This window comes from Hyperoodon ampullatus, assembly GCF_949752795.1.
Source record: "Hyperoodon ampullatus genome assembly, chromosome: 7".
NCBI classification, from domain to species: domain Eukaryota; kingdom Metazoa; phylum Chordata; class Mammalia; order Artiodactyla; family Ziphiidae; genus Hyperoodon; species Hyperoodon ampullatus.
In genome coordinates this window covers 9522616-9539459 of record NC_136920.1, presented here as the reverse complement: position 1 = coordinate 9539459, position 16844 = coordinate 9522616, and the positions used below count along the sequence as shown (strand labels likewise).

General features: G+C 53.7%; 2 protein-coding genes across 3 annotated transcripts; one reads left to right on the top strand and one right to left on the bottom strand.

Annotated features, from left to right (window-relative positions):
- Positions 1 to 2169: 2169 nt before the first annotated feature.
- SNX32 (sorting nexin 32) lies at positions 2170 to 11767 on the top strand (the record flags this gene model as incomplete). Its single annotated transcript, XM_079707725.1, is given in 15 exon segments — positions 2170 to 2205; positions 7380 to 7484; positions 7835 to 7945; positions 8066 to 8187; positions 8360 to 8483; positions 8643 to 8747; positions 8942 to 9047; positions 9210 to 9285; positions 9517 to 9556; positions 10320 to 10406; positions 10512 to 10671; positions 10747 to 10832; positions 11548 to 11574; positions 11577 to 11615; positions 11618 to 11767. Coding segments are annotated over 15 exon segments (1374 nt in total).
- Positions 11768 to 12659: 892 nt separating this feature from the next.
- Positions 12660 to 16181, bottom strand: CFL1 (cofilin 1). Of its 2 annotated transcripts, none has more exons than XM_079708112.1 (4): positions 16112 to 16181; positions 13904 to 14211; positions 13548 to 13624; positions 12660 to 13325 (listed from the first exon to the last, which is right to left on the bottom strand). In XM_079708112.1, exons 1-4 carry the CDS (start codon positions 16112 to 16114, stop codon positions 13213 to 13215), a joined length of 501 nt encoding a protein of 166 aa, XP_079564238.1. In that variant the 5' UTR covers positions 16115 to 16181; the 3' UTR covers positions 12660 to 13212. The 2 variants fall into 2 exon arrangements, with proteins under 2 accessions (XP_079564238.1, XP_079564239.1); XM_079708113.1 differs by lacking the exon at positions 16112 to 16181 and adding an exon at positions 15160 to 15294.
- Between the last annotated feature and the right edge of the window lie 663 nt (positions 16182 to 16844).

Sequence of the window (16844 nt, the reverse complement as noted above, 5' to 3'; positions counted from 1 at the left end):
CTATGCATTCTCCTACATCTCATAAACCCAACCATGTGTTAAGCTAAATCATTCTAGCCTGTCCTAAATCCATTTCTCAAACATATCTCTATAAGCTCCTCAGTCACAGCTCTTTTCCAAGAAACCAATGTCCACTTTTCCTCTACCTATCAACACATTAACGAATCTTCTCTTTCTTTTCAAAATGTTCCATTTCCCTCTTTATCACTTCCATTGGTCCTGGTCTCCGCCTTCATCCCCAGTAGCTCTTCATTCCCACTCTCTCTTCTCTTAGGCAAAGATGCTCTCCTTTCCCTCTCATATTTACCCCTTCAGGGTCAGTAACGTTCTGCTTGTCTCTAATTTCTCCTCTCTGACTTGCAATACTTCCCTTATCTGCTTCTCTTTACCTTAAATCCTTCATCTGCCTCATTCACTAGTACCTTTGTCTATAATCTTTCTCTTCCATAGAAACAGATTCATCAGTATTATCATTCACTTCATCCAAGACATCCTCCTCAACCTCCACCCCTTCCTCAATCTCTTCATTGTTCTCCTCTACCTTTTCAAAAGGAATGTCCACCTCAGCATCAGTAATTTCTATCAATCTTTCATGACCAGTAACTTCCACCACTCTTTCAATTTTCTCTTCATTTATGCTCCCCATTCTTGAACCCTCCAATTTCTCTCCACTAGTCCCCAGCTTCTCTCCCCTGGATCCCCGCCTTTCCCCGCTGAACACCAGCTTCTCTCCACTCGACCGCAGCTTCTCTCCGCTCGACCTCAGCTTCTCTCCACCTGACCTCAGCTTCTCTCCACCTGACCTCAGCTTCTCTCCACTCGACCTCAGCTTCTCTCCACCTGACCTCAGCTTCTCTCCACCTGACCTCAGCTTCTCTCCACTCGACCTCAGCTTCTCTCCACCTGACCTCAGCTTCTCTCCACCTGACCTCAGCTTCTCTCCACTTAACCTCAGCTCCTCCGCATTCTGCCCTAGTTCATACCCTCTGGATCTCGAGTCCTCTCCACTGGTTCCCACTCCAGTAAACTTCAACCTCTCTTTAAACCCAGATCCCCCCCTAGACCCCGCTGTAGTCCCTGCATTCTCAGATTCAGCCTCTCTTTCGTGTCTGACTTCTTGCTTTCCCCGCACCTCCTTGGAGTTGTCTTTCCGCAAACCCGCGGAAGCCTGTAATACACTTGCTACACTGCGCACTCGTTTCCCATCCATCCTTTCCTGACTCCGGCCTGACTTTCCTCTCAAGACTGCCTTTTCCACATCTTCCAGTCTCCGGTCCTCAGACTCAAGCTTCGGGTCCCACATCCTAGGCTTTTGCGTGTTTCTACCCAGGAGCTCCATTCTCTTCCCGATCACGATGAGCCCGTTCCAGGGCATCCACAATTTTTCTCGCATCGTCTGCGCCCCTCTACTTCCAGGCTCCAGTTGCGACCGCCCGCGGGTCCGCGCCTGGCCTCGGGCGCCCTGGCCGCGGGCCCTGTCGCGCCCCCTCGCCGCCCTTTGCGGCTTACCCAGCCACTCCCTCTTGTCCCAGAGCGGATGTCCAAACGGAACCCCTTTCTCCGAAGACATTAGCCCTTGTCCTTGTCCCTAGTCCGCCACCCAGGGCCGGCTCCCCATTCCCCTCACCCACCCCACCCTCCCACCCAGCCCTCTGGCCTGCCGCCCCGCCCACCGCCTGGAGGGCGCGAGACTAGGGTAGTGCGCACGCGCAGGCCGCTCCAGGCCGTTAGAAGGCGCGGCCCAGAGGGGCGGCAGGCGGGAGTCAGCCAGCCTGGGGCGTGGGCTGACGCGACACTAGACCTCTGCAATCCTAGAGCCTCCCCACCCCACGATTCCATCCCCCACGCCGTCGGCTGTTCCCGGCCCTCTCAGTTCCGCGCTGCCCCTTAAAAGCTGGGGCCCGGCAAGGAACGACAGGTGTTGCAGCCAATGGCGTCCCGCACGGTAAACCTGCTACCCAATCAAAAGGCGCGGCTGCGAGGGAACGGCGTGGAACCACGCCCGGCTCCAGGTGACTCCTTGGCAGGGAGGGGAGAGTGCCTCAGTCAGCTGATAGGATCCCCACTGGGTCCGTTCCTCGGGGCGATTTACCGGGGACCAACCCACGGGAGCGCGCGGGCAGTGACCCGCCGCGGAATTCTTGTGTGCTGTAGTCGAGAACGAGAGTGATGGAGGAGCATCTAGAAGCTGGGAAGGAGAGCAAGGTACAGAAAAGATGCAAACACCCTCCCAACCTTCACCTCACTCCATGATACCCGGTGATGCCCAATCAGGGAATGGTGTGTGTGTGTGTGTGTGTGTGTGTGTGTGTGTGTGTGTGTGTGTGTGTGTGTGTGTGTGTGTGTGTGTGTGTGTGTGTGTGTGTGTGTGTGTGTGTGTGTGTGTGTGTGTGTGTGTGTGTGTGTGTTCGTGCCCACGCATGAGCTAGAGAAAGGCGAGACCTGAGCAAGGGGGTGGGGCGCTTCTGTGGCATCAGCATGGGGGCTGGTGAGGATGTCAAAGGAGGCAGGGTTTACCGTGGCCCCGACAGATGGAAAAGGACCCGTCACTCTTACTCATCCCCTCCCTAGGACCGACTCATGCTGGTTTGATGGGGAAGAAGAAGGAAGGATGTTAGGGATTGAGAAGGGGCTGGAGTACCCTCCTCCTTTCCCAAGGTGGGGGAATACTGTTCAGCACTAATGGCTTCACTTGTGTATCTATGTTCATGTAATCATGAGACCATTCATTCTTTCCTCTTGACTTCATTCAACAAATAGTTTCTGAGCATCCTTGTGCCAAGGATGGTTAGGGGTGGGGCATACAGAGGTGCACACTTTTAGGGGTAGGAGGAATGTGCCTAGTGGGCTGTGACTGAGGATAAGGATGGAGCAGCTGTGGTCCATCTTTGAAGTACCATCTCCCTCAAGAAGTTACCAAGCAGGAAGGAGACAGGGGACTTGGGGGCCTATTGCACCAATGAACCAGATTTTGGGGGTGGGGGGCAGTTGGACAGAGGAAGAGCCTGCCATGGGGGTGTCGGAGAAGCCAAGAAGTGAGGAATGGGGATCAGTGGAATTTGAAGAAGTGAGAGGGGTGAGAGACCAAAGTATGGAACAGAAAGCATCTATTTCAGTGTTTATCTATGTTCATATTCATGGTTAAATTAGTTAACACAGCGACTTCCCTGGTGGTCCAGTGGTTAAGACTTTGCCTTCCAATGCAGGGGGTGCAGGTTTGATCCCTGGTGGGGGAGCTAAGATCCCACATGCGTTGTGGTCAAAAAAGCAAAACATAAAGCAGAAGCAATAAAGACTTTAAAAATGGTCCACATCAAAAAAAATCTTTAAAAAAATTAGTTAATATATATAAAATGCTTAGAGCAATGCATGGCATATAGGTAGAGCAAATATAAGTGTTAGCTATTATATTACTATTACTGTTACCAGTAATAGTGGATGCTATGTGTTCTGAGGATATACTGGGCTGTCAAACTGATGGGTGCACCCCTAACCTTTGTAGATGCCAGACTCTTTGAAAATCTATTATTAGACCATGTCCTCCAGAGTAATCATTGCCTTCTTCAAAATTCTCCTATAAATATAGAGAAATGAAAAGAGTAATAAATGAATATGTAAGTAAAAATATAACAGAGAAAATGAAATAACATAAAATACTTGACTAATCTAACAGAAATCAAGAAAGAAAGAATAAAGCAACTATACTCCAATAAAAATTAATTTTTAAAAAAAGAAAGAAAGAATAAAGGAACAAAAAACAGATGAGATGAAGAGAAAACAAAAAGTAAGATGGCAGGTTTATAGCCTACTATATCAGTAATTACAATAATGATGAATGGAACAAAAACTACAGTTAAAAAACAAACATCTGGGCTTCCCTCATGGTGCAGTGGTTAAGAATATGCCTGCCAATGCAGGAGACACAGGTTCGAGCCCTGGTCCGGGAAGATCCCACGTGCCGTGGAGCAACTAAGCCTGTGTACCACGACTACTGATCCTGCGCTCTAGAGCCCGCAAGCCACAACTACAGAGCCCAAGTGCCACAAATACTGAAACCTGCGTGCCTAGAGCCTGTGCTCCGCAACAAGAGAAACCACGACAATGAGAAGCCCGCACACAGCAGCGAAGAGTAGCCCCCACTCACCGCAACTAGAGAAAGCCCGCATGCAGCAACGAAGACCTAACACAGCCATAAATAAATAAGTTTATTTTTTAAAAATCTTCAGATTGGATTTTTAAAAAACAATTCTGGGGCTTCCCTGGTGGCACAGTGGTTGAGAGTCCACTTGCCGATGCGGGGGACATGGGTTCGTGCCCCGGTCCGGGAAGATCCCACATGCCGCGGAGCAGCTAGGCCCATGAGCCATGGCCACTGAGCCTGCGCGTCTGGAGCCTGTGGTCCGCAACGGGAGAGGCCACAACAGTGAGAGGCCCGCGTAACGCGAAAAAAAAAAAACAATTCTGTTAAAAGTGACATACTTTTTAAGGACACAGAAATATTGAAAAACTGATGGAATATGTACACTATGAACACACTAACCAAAAGAAAGCTGGTGTGGCTTTATCAGTTTCAGACTGGAAGACAAGAAAGAAGTATTACTAAAAATAAAGAGGAACATTTTATAATGATTAAAGAGTCAATTCAACAGGAAAACACTCCTCAATCTTATGCACCTAATAACAGTTTCAAAATATGCAAAATAAAAAATTACATGTGCCGCAGAGCAGCTAAGCCCGTGTGCCACAACTACTGAGCCTGCACTGTAGAGCCCGCAAACCACAACTACTGGGGCCTGCGCACTGCAACGAAGAGTAGCCCCCGCTCGCCACAACCAGAGGAAAACTGCACACAGCAACCAAGACCCAACGCAGCCAAAAATAAACAAATAAATAAATTTATATATATATATATATAAAATTACTGAGAAAAATTAAAGAAGACCTAAATCATTGGAAAGATATTCCATGTTCATGGATTGGAAGATTCAGTATTGTAAAAACGTCTGTGCTTCTCAATTTGATCTATAGATTCAATGTAATCTCAATCAAATCCCAGAAAGTTCTTTGGGGGTAGAAATTAACAAGCTGATTCTAAAATTTATTTGGAAATGCAAAGGACCTACAATAGCCAAATGATCTTGAAAAAGAACAAAGTTAATTCTACCTGATTTCAACGTTGCCTGTCAATTACAGTAATCAAGAGAGTGTGATATTATCAAAAGTATAGATATATAGATCAGTGGAACAGAATAGAGAATACAGAACTGATCACACTTATGAGGTCAATTGATTTTCTACCAAAACAAATCAATAGTGAAAAAATAGTGTTTTTAAACAAATAGGGGTAAAATCACTGGCTATTTATAGGGCAAAAATGAATCACAACCCATACCTTACACTGCATACAAAATGAATTAAATGGATCATAGACCTAAAACTGTTAATTTCTAGAAGAAAAAAATAGGAGAATATCTTCATGACCTTAGGGTAGGAGTGCTTCTTCAAGAGTACACAAACCACAAAAGAAAAGATTGATATGTTGAGCTTGTAAAATTATAAGCCATTAAGAGAGTGAAAAGGCAACCCATAGAGTAGGAGATATTGGAAAGACATATAACTGACAAAGGGCTTGTCTCTAGGATATTTAAAGAGTTCCTACAAATCAATAAGAGAAAGATGATCTGATTTTTAAAAGATGGCAGGGAGGAGCAAAAGACTTGAATAGGCACTTTACAAAAGAAGATATCTGAATGTCTAATAGGTACATGAAATGATGTTCAATATCATTTCTCACCAGGGAATACAAGTTAAAGCCACTATGCACTATTTTTTTAAAAAGATGTATTTATTTATTTGGTGGCTCTGGTCTTAGTTGTGGCACGTGGGATCTTCGTTGCCGTGTGCGGGATCTTTGTTGTGGCACGTGGGATCTTTTTTCTTTAGTTGCGGCATGTGGGATCTTTTAATTGTGGCATGCGGGATCTAGTTCCCCGACCAGGGATTGAACCCGGGCCCCTTGCATTGGGAGCATGGAGTCTTAACCACTGGACCACCAGGGAAGTCCCCACAATGCAGTATTACTGTACCTCCACCAGTAAGGCTAAAATTAAAAGGACTAACAGTTCTAAGTATCGACAAGGATGTGGTGCAACTGGAACTTTCATTCAATGCTGGAGGGAGTGTGAATTAGTACAGTCACCTTGGAAAACTGTTTGGCAGTATTTATGAAAGCGTTTTAAACACATGCCTACCCTCTGATGAAGCCATTCTCGACAAAGCCATTCTCATTCCCAACAGAAATGAGTACTTAGGTCCCTCAAAAGATTTATGCAAGAATGTTCATGGCAGCTTTATTCATAATAACCCCAAACTTGAAATAATCCAAATGACCACCAACAGTAGAATGGATAAACTACGATACAGTCATATGATGGAACACTACACAGCAATGATAAGGAAACACTGCACTCAATGACATAGATGGGTCTCACTAAAGAACATGGACACAAAATAGTATATACTGTGTAACTGCGTTGATACGAGGCTCAAGGCCAGGTAAAATTAATCTATGGTGCTAGAAGTCTAAGAGTGGTCCCACAGTGTCCCAAATAAGTGCTAGAGCCTGTGAGAGGAGAGAGGGAGGCCTCTGGGTGTGAGAGGTGGGCAGGTGTCAGTTTATACACTGGTGAGTAGTACTTGAAGGGAGAGTGGCTTCTGAGCCTCTACCTCTCTCCCTAGTACCTCTTGGCACAATGGTGTGGACATAGCAGGTGTTCACTAAATGCTCGTTGAGATAGCTCAGTGTAAGAATGAACTAGTAACTTGGTGCCTCAGGGATCTTTTCACTTAGAGAAAAAGTACAAGTGCTTGGCCTCCAAGTCAGTGCCTCTTGGCACCAAACGTAGTGAATGGAATGGCCTCAGGAGCCCCTCAAAAGGGGTGGGACCATCTTATCCAGCTCACTTTACACCTGGTGAAAGGTACCTGAGGTAACCAGCTGAGAAGGGGTGGGCAGGTAACTGAGGAAGTGCATGGGGTTTGGAACCGAGAAACTCTGTTCAAATCTGGCCCTGCCACTTTGCACCTGTGTGATCTCGGCCAAGTTATTTCACCTCTCTGGTGGTCGCAGCTTCCAGGCCTATAAAACAGGGAGAGTTTTGCCTACTTCAGAGGATGGCAGGGTGGGAAAGTGTCATTGTGAATCCCTGAGCAGTGACTTATCAGGATCCCTCGGGAGGTGGGGGGGAACAGCCGGCGACCCCAGGGCGTGGTGGAAGTAATGCTGCTGAGGTGGTCTCTGCAGGAGGACCAGAAGCCTGCAGCGAGGATGGGCGGGGGGGCCGTGGTCAGTCATGTCAGGGACCTCCCTTCCCCCACAGCCCTCCTCCATGTCCGCGGACCTGAAGGGAGACAGCTCCTTACAGGTGGAGATCTCTGATGCCGTCAGTGAGCGGGACAAGGTGAAATTCACTGTTCAAACCAAGGTGAGGCTGCGCCGGAGCAGGGGGGGTTCAGATGCCTGCTTCAGGAGCCCGGCGCGCAGATGCCCGCGAAGCCTCTGAGCCCCGCTCCTCAGCCTGGCTCTTGGCCCCTGGCCCCCTGAGAAAGAGGGCATCCTGCCTAGTCTCGTACAGCCTTTGCCTGCCTAAGGCCCCAAGTCCTACCATCCCCTGCCCACCCTCCTGAGGGTAGTCATGGACGCGTGAGCCCCAACTTGGGCCTCCCCTGGGATGTGGGATTGGGGAGGCCCAGAAGTGGGTGCCCACGAAGCTTGGTGGGTGTAGGGTTTGGGCAGGGGAGGGAAGACACCTCAGCTAGGCTCCCTGGCTTCCAGAGCTGCGTCCCTCACTTCGCCCGGCCCGAGTTCTCAGTCGTGCGACATCACGAGGAGTTCATCTGGCTACACAATGCCTACGTGGAAAACGCCGAGTACGCCGGTCTCATTGTGAGGAGGGGCCTGCCTGGGCACCCGGGGGAGGCCGGGAGGCTGGGCCTGGCTTCGGGGTGTGGGTGATGGCCTTCTCAACGACGAGAGGACTTCCAGCTCTGTCCCTCCTTGGAGCAGATCCCCCCAGCCCCTCCAAGGCCAGATTTTGAGGCTTCAAGGGAAAAACTGCAGAAGTTGGGCGAGGGAGACAGCTCTATCACACGGGAAGAATTTGCCAAAATGAAGGAGGAGCTGGAAGCGTGAGTGCCGCCTCCCCTTCCTGTCTGTGACAAAGCCCCAGGGTTTCTCCCCTGACTGTCCCCTGTGGGTGTTTAGGACCCTGCTCCTCGCTCCAGGGCTGCCGAGGGGGAAGGGGGCAGGAGGGGGGAAGGAGCCAGGGAGGGCCCGCGAGCTGCCTGCCGTCCTCTGCAGGGAGTACCTGGCCATCTTTAAGAAGACAGTTGCGATGCATGAAGTCTTTCTGCAGCGCCTGGCGGCCCACCCCACCCTGCGTCGAGACCACAACTTCTTTGTCTTTTTGGAATACAGCCAGGATGTGAGCTGGGCCACAGAGCTGGGGTCCCCCCTGGGGGTGGGGGGCAAGGCTCTAAGTGGGCTCAGGCCTCTGTCTCATCAGCTCAGCGAGTGGTATATGCCCGGGGTGGGAGGTGCAAATGCCCACCCTGACGTCGCACCCTCCCCACGTGTGCCTCAGCTGAGTGTCCGAGGAAAGAACAGGAAGGAGCTCCTTGGGGGGTTTCTGAGGAATATTGTGAAGTCTGCAGATGAAGCCCTCATCACTGGCATGTCAGGGCTCAAGGTGACTTGGGGAGCCCCCTCTCTGGATTCAACCCAGGGCCTCAAGTCCCCAGCAAGGATTGAGACCCTGGGTCCCTGTGGGAGGGAAGCCACTGATGGGCCCCTGCCTAGAGGGAGATTGTGCCACGCCCGGGAGCCTGAGGCTGTGCTGCTCCTGGTGACTCGGTGTGAGTGGGTCCTCTCTGGCTCTCTTAGGAGGTGGATGACTTCTTCGAGCATGAGAGGACCTTCCTGCTGGAGTACCACACCCGCATCCGGGACGCTTGCCTTCGGGCAGACCGAGTCATGCACTCTCACAAGTGTACGCAGGGCCCCAGGGGCCCTGGATTCTCCCCAGTGGCCCTACTTCCCAGGGGAGAGGAGAGAGCAGGAAATGCCCTGTGTCTGTCCGTGGCCACAAACACCAGGGGTGGGGCTTGACGTGCAGACCAAGGGGCTCTGATAGACGGCTCTTCCCCAACAGGCGTGGCAGATGATTATATCCCTATCTCAGCTGCACTGAGCAGTCTGGGAACACAGGAAGTCAACCAGCTAAAGACGTGAGGACTCCCTCTTGCCCCTCTGCCCTCTTTCTTTGCCTGTAATACTGTGTCTGTCCATGAGGGGTCACTCCGTGGAAGCCTACTATCAGCTCTAGTGGGAGATGCAGAAGCTCCTCTTGGGCTTTGGGAGAGAAAGAGAGGGAGGGTTCCCCAAGGGGAACCTAAGGGCAGGGAAGCTTTAAGCAACCCCTAAGAGCCCTGCCCTAACTCCTCCCCACTGCCTCCTAGGAGCTTCCTCAAATTGGCAGAGCTCTTCGAACGATTAAGGGTGAGTACTGCCTCCGTGTCGAAAGGCCACCCAATGATCCTTTGCAGGGAAGAGTGTCCTGGGAGAGGGGAAAGCTCCAGGGTCATTTTGGAATGTTCAGTGATAACTTGGGCTCAGTGAGGCCCTGGACTCACTCTGTAGACTAGTTTAATAAGAGATGGAGTGGAGACAGGGATCCAGCCTCAAGTGTGGGTGTGTGGTGATGGGGGAGGAGGTGGGAAGTGGGCTTGGCGAGGCACTTACAAGGATGTGCCATGTGCCTCTGGCAGACTGTTCTGTGCTGCCAGCAGCCTGCCCCAGACACGCTCTTCCTGAACTCCTCTCCAAGAAAGTCACTGGAGTGTGCCAGTATTCCTAAAATGTCCGTTGGACCCCATCTCTTCCCTGCTTAGGGCCCTTCAGTGACCCCATCCATCCTAGAAACTACCCAAGACACAAAGCCCAAAGTCCCTAGCTTGCATCTTAAGCCTGTTGTGATCTGGCCCACTGCTGCCCAAGTGCCCCACTGAACTTATGGTTCCCTGAAAACATAGCAGGCTTGCACACCTGCAAAGCCTTTGGCTGTTGTCTAAGCCCTACTCGACCCCCAAGATCCAGATCAGATGACACCTCCTCTGTGAAGCCTTCCCTGGCCTGCTCCCCTGAACCTCAGGGCTTGACATAGCATGGGTATCAAGTGACCCTACTTGGTATTTAGATGAACAGCAGCACCTCCAGTCCTTAGCTGCCACCCCCCCCACCAGCCTCCACTTTCCTGATTCAGAAACTGGAGGGCCGAGTGGCTTCTGACGAGGACCTGAAGCTGTCGGACATGCTGAGGTACTACGTACGCGACTCACAGGCAGCCAAGGTGAGAGGTGGCCCCAGAGCAGACCTCAGGGCTGGAGCCACCAGGGAGGGCGGGCAGGCAGGCAAGGGCCGTGGGCCAGGGATCCTGTGCCCCTGCCGGCCCCAGGACCTGCTGTACCGGCGGCTGCGGGCGCTGGCGGACTATGAGAACGCCAACAAGGCACTGGACAAGGCGCGCACCAGGAACCGGGAGGTGCGGAGTGCCGAGAGCCACCAGCAGCTGTGCTGCCAGCGCTTTGAACGCCTCTCCGACTCAGCCAAGCAGGGTAAGCGCCATGGCCCTGGAGGCCCTGCCGCTGCACTGCTGACTCTGCCGCAGTGCCCACTCCTCTCTCTTCCAGAGCTTGTGGACTTCAGATGCCGTCGCGTCTCCTCCTTCCGCAAGAACCTCATCGAGTTGGCGGAGCTGGAGCTCAAACACGCTAAGGTGAGCCCCCCAGCCTCACCGAGCCTTCTTGCTGCTTTCCTGGCCTCCCACCCCTGGGCCTCTAGGCTCTTATCAAGTGTCTTGGTGCATGGGGGGCGCAGTGGAGCTGGGCGGGGAGGTCAGGCTGCCAGGAGCAGCCCCAGCTGTTCAGGGCCACAGTTCCCCATCTTGGATCAGGACCATTCCCTTCTGTCATTGGTAGTGAGGCCTCAATAAATGGTGGCTGTTATTGCTGAGGACAGGGATGGGGACAGAGGGGCTATCCAAGGTGTGGTAACAGAGGGGGTAGCAGCAGATGGGAGCCATCACGAATCTCTCTTCTGCAGGCCAGCACCCTGCTTCTCCGCAACACCCTTGTCATCCTCAAAGGGGAACCTTAGAGCCACCAGAGTCCCCCCCGCCACCTCCCACTCCGGCAAGATGCCTCCTTCCCCACCCCAGGAGCCACTCACCATGCCCCGTGACTTCTCGGGGCAAGGCCTACCCCTACCCCAAGGTGCCAGGCCCTGCAAGATAGGGCAGCATGGGCACCACACTTGGCCACAGGTAAGCAGAGCCTTAACCTGGGGAAACCCAGGGGCCCTGACCTCCCTCCCCAGAGGCTATGGGGCAGCCTCAACCCACCTCTGGCCCCAGAGTTCATTTGTCTCCAGCTTGTTCACAAATAAAAAGCCTGATTCTGTAGCAAGGAGGCTTGCCTGTCCTGACTTCCCAGTTGGAGAGCCCACCAAGTACATCCTCTATTGGGGAACCATGGTAGAGACCAGATCCTGGGGGGACACGGCGGGGGGGACACCCCTGCAGTGTCTTCAGCCACTTTTCAGGGTGCCAATGGTGCTCTCTGTGGGAAGGTACAAGACCCAGAACTTGGAATCCAGGAGCAGTCTTCAAGGCGTGCCACCACCCCCATCGACCCTGGCACAGACCACACATAAGACGAATTATAAATCCTCTACCCCCATTTCCTAATCAGTAAAATGGAACTACCCCTTCCTGCCTCCCTACCAGAGATACTGGCAAGCTCCAAGGAACCAGTTCTTTAACTCCAGGCGGCTTTTTTTAGTTGATTGGGTGGAGAGGGGGGCAGGGTATAAATCCTCCATCACCACCAACCCCCTAGGGCAACACTTCCACCTTTACCTGCGGGGCAGATGAAAACCCAAAGCATAGGCTGGAAAGAGCCCACAGCAATGCCAGCAAGAAGCGTGGGGCTCCAGCCAACACCCTCTTGGTTAAACACAGGAAGGTGGAGCCCAAGACACCTGGGTCTGAAGTCCTGGACTCCACCTGGCTGGCCCCGCCTCAGACCTCAGCCACATCTGCAGGCCAAAGACTCAACCTGGCTTCTGACTCACTGGACCCAGCCCTCATAAATGAGTCAGCCATCCAGGGGAGAGGGCAGAGCAAAGACCAAATACTGAAGGTGGAGAGAAAGCTCAAGAAGCAACCAGTGACTTGCAGTCTCGGGGCCCACATCTGGGCAAGACTGCACAGGGAATCAGAGAATGGGCCTCACTGTCCTGCTGCCCACCTGGGTCAAGGCAACAGAAGAAACCAGTTCAGGGATTAAGCCCCTCTATTCAAGGAACCCCTGCAGCCAGTAGCAGACACACCCTGGCTCAGCTACCTTCCAAACAGCCAGGCTGGTGCCAACTATGACACCAGGATATAGAGGGAACTGTCAGAAAGGAGGCTCAGCTAGTCACTGGGGCCAAATGAGGGTGTGTGGGGCTGGCTGGAGGAAGGTTTAGGGAAGAGATGCTGCTCATTCTCCTGGCCTACCCACCCCCCACCAAGGTCCCCTGGGCCCCAACCTCAAAACAAACATCCCATTAGTGAGCCTTTTTATTGTTGTGTTTTTTTTGTTTTTTTGTTTTTAATTGAGGGTCCCTTACTGGTCCTGCTTCCATGAGTGGCTGTGACCAGGGGCAAGGGGGAGGGGAACCAGGCGGCGCAGGGAGGGGTCACCTCCACAACATTCCATTTATACACAGAACTAAACAGACAAGCACAGAGTCACTACTGTGGTTAGAAGTTGGCAGCATGGGAAAAGGGAGGAACAAGGGGGCAACTGGGGTGTCGTTAAAAAAAATACAGGTCCCCCCCAAACAGGGGTTCCTGGGGGGAACTTGGTCTGTTTCAACCCAAGAGGAATCAGAAGATCAAAAGCGGTTTGGGAAGGCCAGAACCGTCAGGGATGGAGGGAGGAGGAGGAAGGTCCAGGGGGTGGGGGGGCTGTTTGGCAACTGGGGTGAAGGGACTGCCCTCCCCCTGCTGGGATCCCCCCAGCCCCTCCGGTCTGGCAGGAAGGGGGCAGCCTGCAACCCCCACGGGCAGGTCTGGGGCTGCCAGATGCTCCAGGCAGGGGGCTGGAGGGGGCTCACAAAGGCTTGCCCTCCAGAGAGATGACGGCGCTGCCCCCCAGCTTCTCTGCCAGGGTGCAGCGGTCCTTGACCTCCTCGTAGCAGTTTGCTTGCAATTCATGCTTGATCCCTGTGGAGGAGAAAGGGGAGCGTCTGTGAGGGGGAACACTGGGGCGGGGGTGGGGGTGCTGCGGCTGGGAAGGAGCCAGTAAAACAGATGGCGGGATAAGGCTACATCCAGCAGGCAGTGAACAGGAGACAGAGAGGGCTCTCCTCCACCATGCCGTCCACCCCACCCTGCAGCCAAGGCCTGAATGCAAGGGCATACGGCACCACCAACGCTGGCCCTTACCCGTCAGCTTCTTCTTGATGGCGTCCTTGGAGCTGGCATAGATCATTTTGCTCTTAAGGGGTGCACACTCAGGAGCCCTGGAGGGAAACAGAATCAGAGAACTTGCTGCAAAGCCCCCTCCTCCAAGTCTAGCAAGTGCCCTGAAGCGATACAGCACTTCCAGAAACCCCTGAGGTGGCCCCTAACATTCAAGCTTTTATCAAGTTCCTCACTGACAGGCATTTTATTACAACACCCTCCCCTGAAACGCGCACCTCTGGGTTAACAAGGAGCCACAGACCTTCCTGTCCTGGGAAAGGGGGGCGGGGCAGAGCTACGGCAGGTGACAGGAAAAGGTGCCTGCATGAGCAGCTCACCAGAAGATGAACACCAGGTCCTCCTTCTTGCTCTCCTTGGTCTCATAGGTTGCGTCGTAGAGGGCGTAGCGGCAGTCCTTGTCTGGCAGCATCTTGACAAAGGTGGCGTAGGGGTCGTCCACAGTCTGGCCCACGTCACCCACCAGGATCTCCTTGCCCTCCTCCAGGATGATGTTCTTCTTGTCCTCGCTCAGGCAGAAGAGTACCGCCTTCTTGCGCTTCTTCACCTCCTCCGGTGTCGACGACTTACGCACCTTCATGTCGTTGAACACTTTGATGACCCCATCAGAGACAGCCACGCCAGAGGCCTAGAGGACAAGCCACACGCACCTCATAAGGAACAAGTTTCTGGGACGTGCCCTGAAGTCCCTCCTTTGCTTTCTTAGCAAATCTGTCTAGATGTCAACAAATATACTCCTCAGCCTCAAGAGGTCATTAATCCCCTTCCCAAGACAAGTATCACTATTTTCCCACCCAAGTCACTGTCAAAGGATCAGATGTGACACAACCCCAGAAGAGCCGCCATAGGAGAGACCTCTGATCACATAATTCAACACCATTCCTCCCCATCCCGACATCCTGCAGGCTAGATTAAAAACCTGTGAAAAGCAGTCTTGGCCAAGATGTGAGCCCAGAATTAAAAGAACCTACAGACGCACGGTACTCAGTCTCAGCTTTTGCGTAGTGCTGACTCAGAACTTCACAGAGAGTAGAAGGGGACCCAGACAACCAGGTCATAATCATCTCTAAGAGAGAACAAGGACCCACAACGCTAGAGGGGTCACCAACGGTGCTCAACAGTTCTAGCAAGCCCATCAGAACTGTTCAACGCAGTTATCACACAAGGTATCCCTTTCTCTGCTGGAGTCTTCCTAAACCAAAGCAGGAACAACAAATCCCTAATTACGACCCTACCCGACAACTCCCTGTTCTCCGGAAAAAAATGCAGGCCCCAAAGGTCGCTGATAGAAGTTAGCAGCCCAAACTCAAGGGCCCACGGTCCGTAAGAGCTCTTTAAACTTCTATTCTGGGTCGTGTTGGGGGCCACCCTAGCCAGGAATGGGAGTGAGACTGTCCACGGTGAAATCTGCCCCCGCTCCCGGAACTGCAGAGGAAGCCGGCCACGTGATTGAGCCGCTTCCGGAGTAGGCGGGGAAAGGAGATCGGGTAGACTCACTCAGCCCCCTCCCCGAAAAAAACCCGTACCTAGAGGAAGCAGCACCTCCAGGGCCTCAACCCTAAGGAAGCGCCCTTACCGACAAGCTTACCGGCCCCCTGCGCTGCGGGCCTGGACAAATTACCCAACCTTCGGCTCTCACAGCCCTCGGGCCGAACACAGGGGACGGGGTGGTTTCCGGGCGGTGCCCGCCTGGGTCACTTCCCTAAACTCGGCTCCACCCTCAGGCCCCATCCGGGAAAGCCGACAGCCCCGCTGGTCCACGGCTTCGGGCCCAGCAGCCAGGCCTGACCGTGTGCGCACGCGCCGGCCGACAGCGCCGTTCCAGCCTCCGCCGGGTGTACTCTGCGAACCCAGCTCGCCTTGTGGGCTCGCTAGCTCCCGAGCACGGCCGTGATCTCCGCGCTGTCCACTCTGTGCTGCGCGGTGCAAGTCTCTAATCCCAGGCGCCTGCGCCCGGACCCGGACACCCCCGCATCCCCGCTAGCCGCGCCGCCCCCGCCCCTTGCGAGCATCCCTGCCACCTGCTCTCGAGACAGACCCGCCAGAGAGGGAGGGTGACGCGGAGACAGGAACAGCCCCTGGGTGGGGCGCGCGCGCCGAGACCGCTCGCGCGCTTTTCCTTCGCCGCCCCCGGGCCAGGTTTGGATGCCGCGTGCTCCCGTCGAGCGCGCCCCCGTGAACCGACTCTCTTCGGCCCCGCCGCGGCGCGCGACACCGGCTGCTCAGCGAGGGACGGGCGCGCGCGCCCTGGACCCCTCCCCCACGGCCCTTGTCCGCGCGGGCGCAACAGCGGGGTGGGGGAGGGGAAGGGAGTCCAGGGGGCGCGCGAGCGACGTCCAAGCCGGCCCTCACCGGCGTCCGCGGGCGCGCACGCGCGTCCCGGCGCCGCCCGCCCCTCAGCACAAGACCCTCATCCCGCCCGGGGAGCTGGGGGAGGGGATGCCGACGTCGCTCCCCCGTTCCCTTTAGCGCGCGCAGATGATCGACTCGCAGCCGCCTCCCCTCCGGCGCCGTGGCCTGCCGCTCACCATGTTTCCGGAAGAGAAAAGGAGATAGCAAGGAGAGCCAGAAAAGACAAGAGCCGCTGCAGCTGCTGCCGGGATCCGACTGAACGCGGCCTCTCCCGGCCCCTTCCGTTTAGTACGAGCCGCACAATGAGGGGCGGGGCGGGCTTCCGGCGCTCCCCCCGCGGGCCGACGGGAAATGAAGTCCGAGGGTCCTGCGCCGTCTTCGGGCTCGCTGGGTAACGGAGTCTTTTTCACCTGACGGCCTCCCGGCTCCACGTTGCATACTGGGAAATGTAGTTCAAAACAGCCGAGAGAGGCGGGGCTATGGCACGGAGAGCGCACCCGTTGGTCGAATTTCCCAGGAAACGCTCGGAGCTGAGCGAAGGCCTCCGTGTTGGGTAATATGACCTGAAAATGAGCCCCGACTTCGCGGCTTTCTAACTCGGAGGGAAACGGGTTTTCCTAAGATCCATCTTGGCACTATCTGGGTCCTTTGGTCTGAAAATTTTCAGTGAGTTAGTATTTTGATTTTCCGAATTGAAGCACCTATTCATTGGCCTGGAATCCAGTCCTAGAGCAAGGAGAATCGCTAGTATAAGGCACCTTCTATCCAATAATCATTCGTTAAGCATCCTCCATGTGTAAAGCCACTCTTGTCTACTGAGAAAAGGCCATATGCAACGTCAATAAAATAAGAGAAAAAAACACAAGGGAAAGGCTACAAGGAAATCTTTGAAAATAGAGATTTGTACTT

What these genes read in the sequence shown, in the direction of transcription:
- CFL1 (XM_079708112.1), bottom strand. An exon ending in GACCTGGTGTTCATCTTCTG is followed by an intron (nt 13,625 to 13,903) that starts GTGAGCTGCTCA and finishes GTTTCCCTCCAG; the next exon opens with GGCTCCTGAGTGTGCACCCC. An exon ending in CATCAAGAAGAAGCTGACGG is followed by an intron (nt 13,326 to 13,547) that starts GTAAGGGCCAGC and finishes TCTCCTCCACAG; the next exon opens with GGATCAAGCATGAATTGCAA.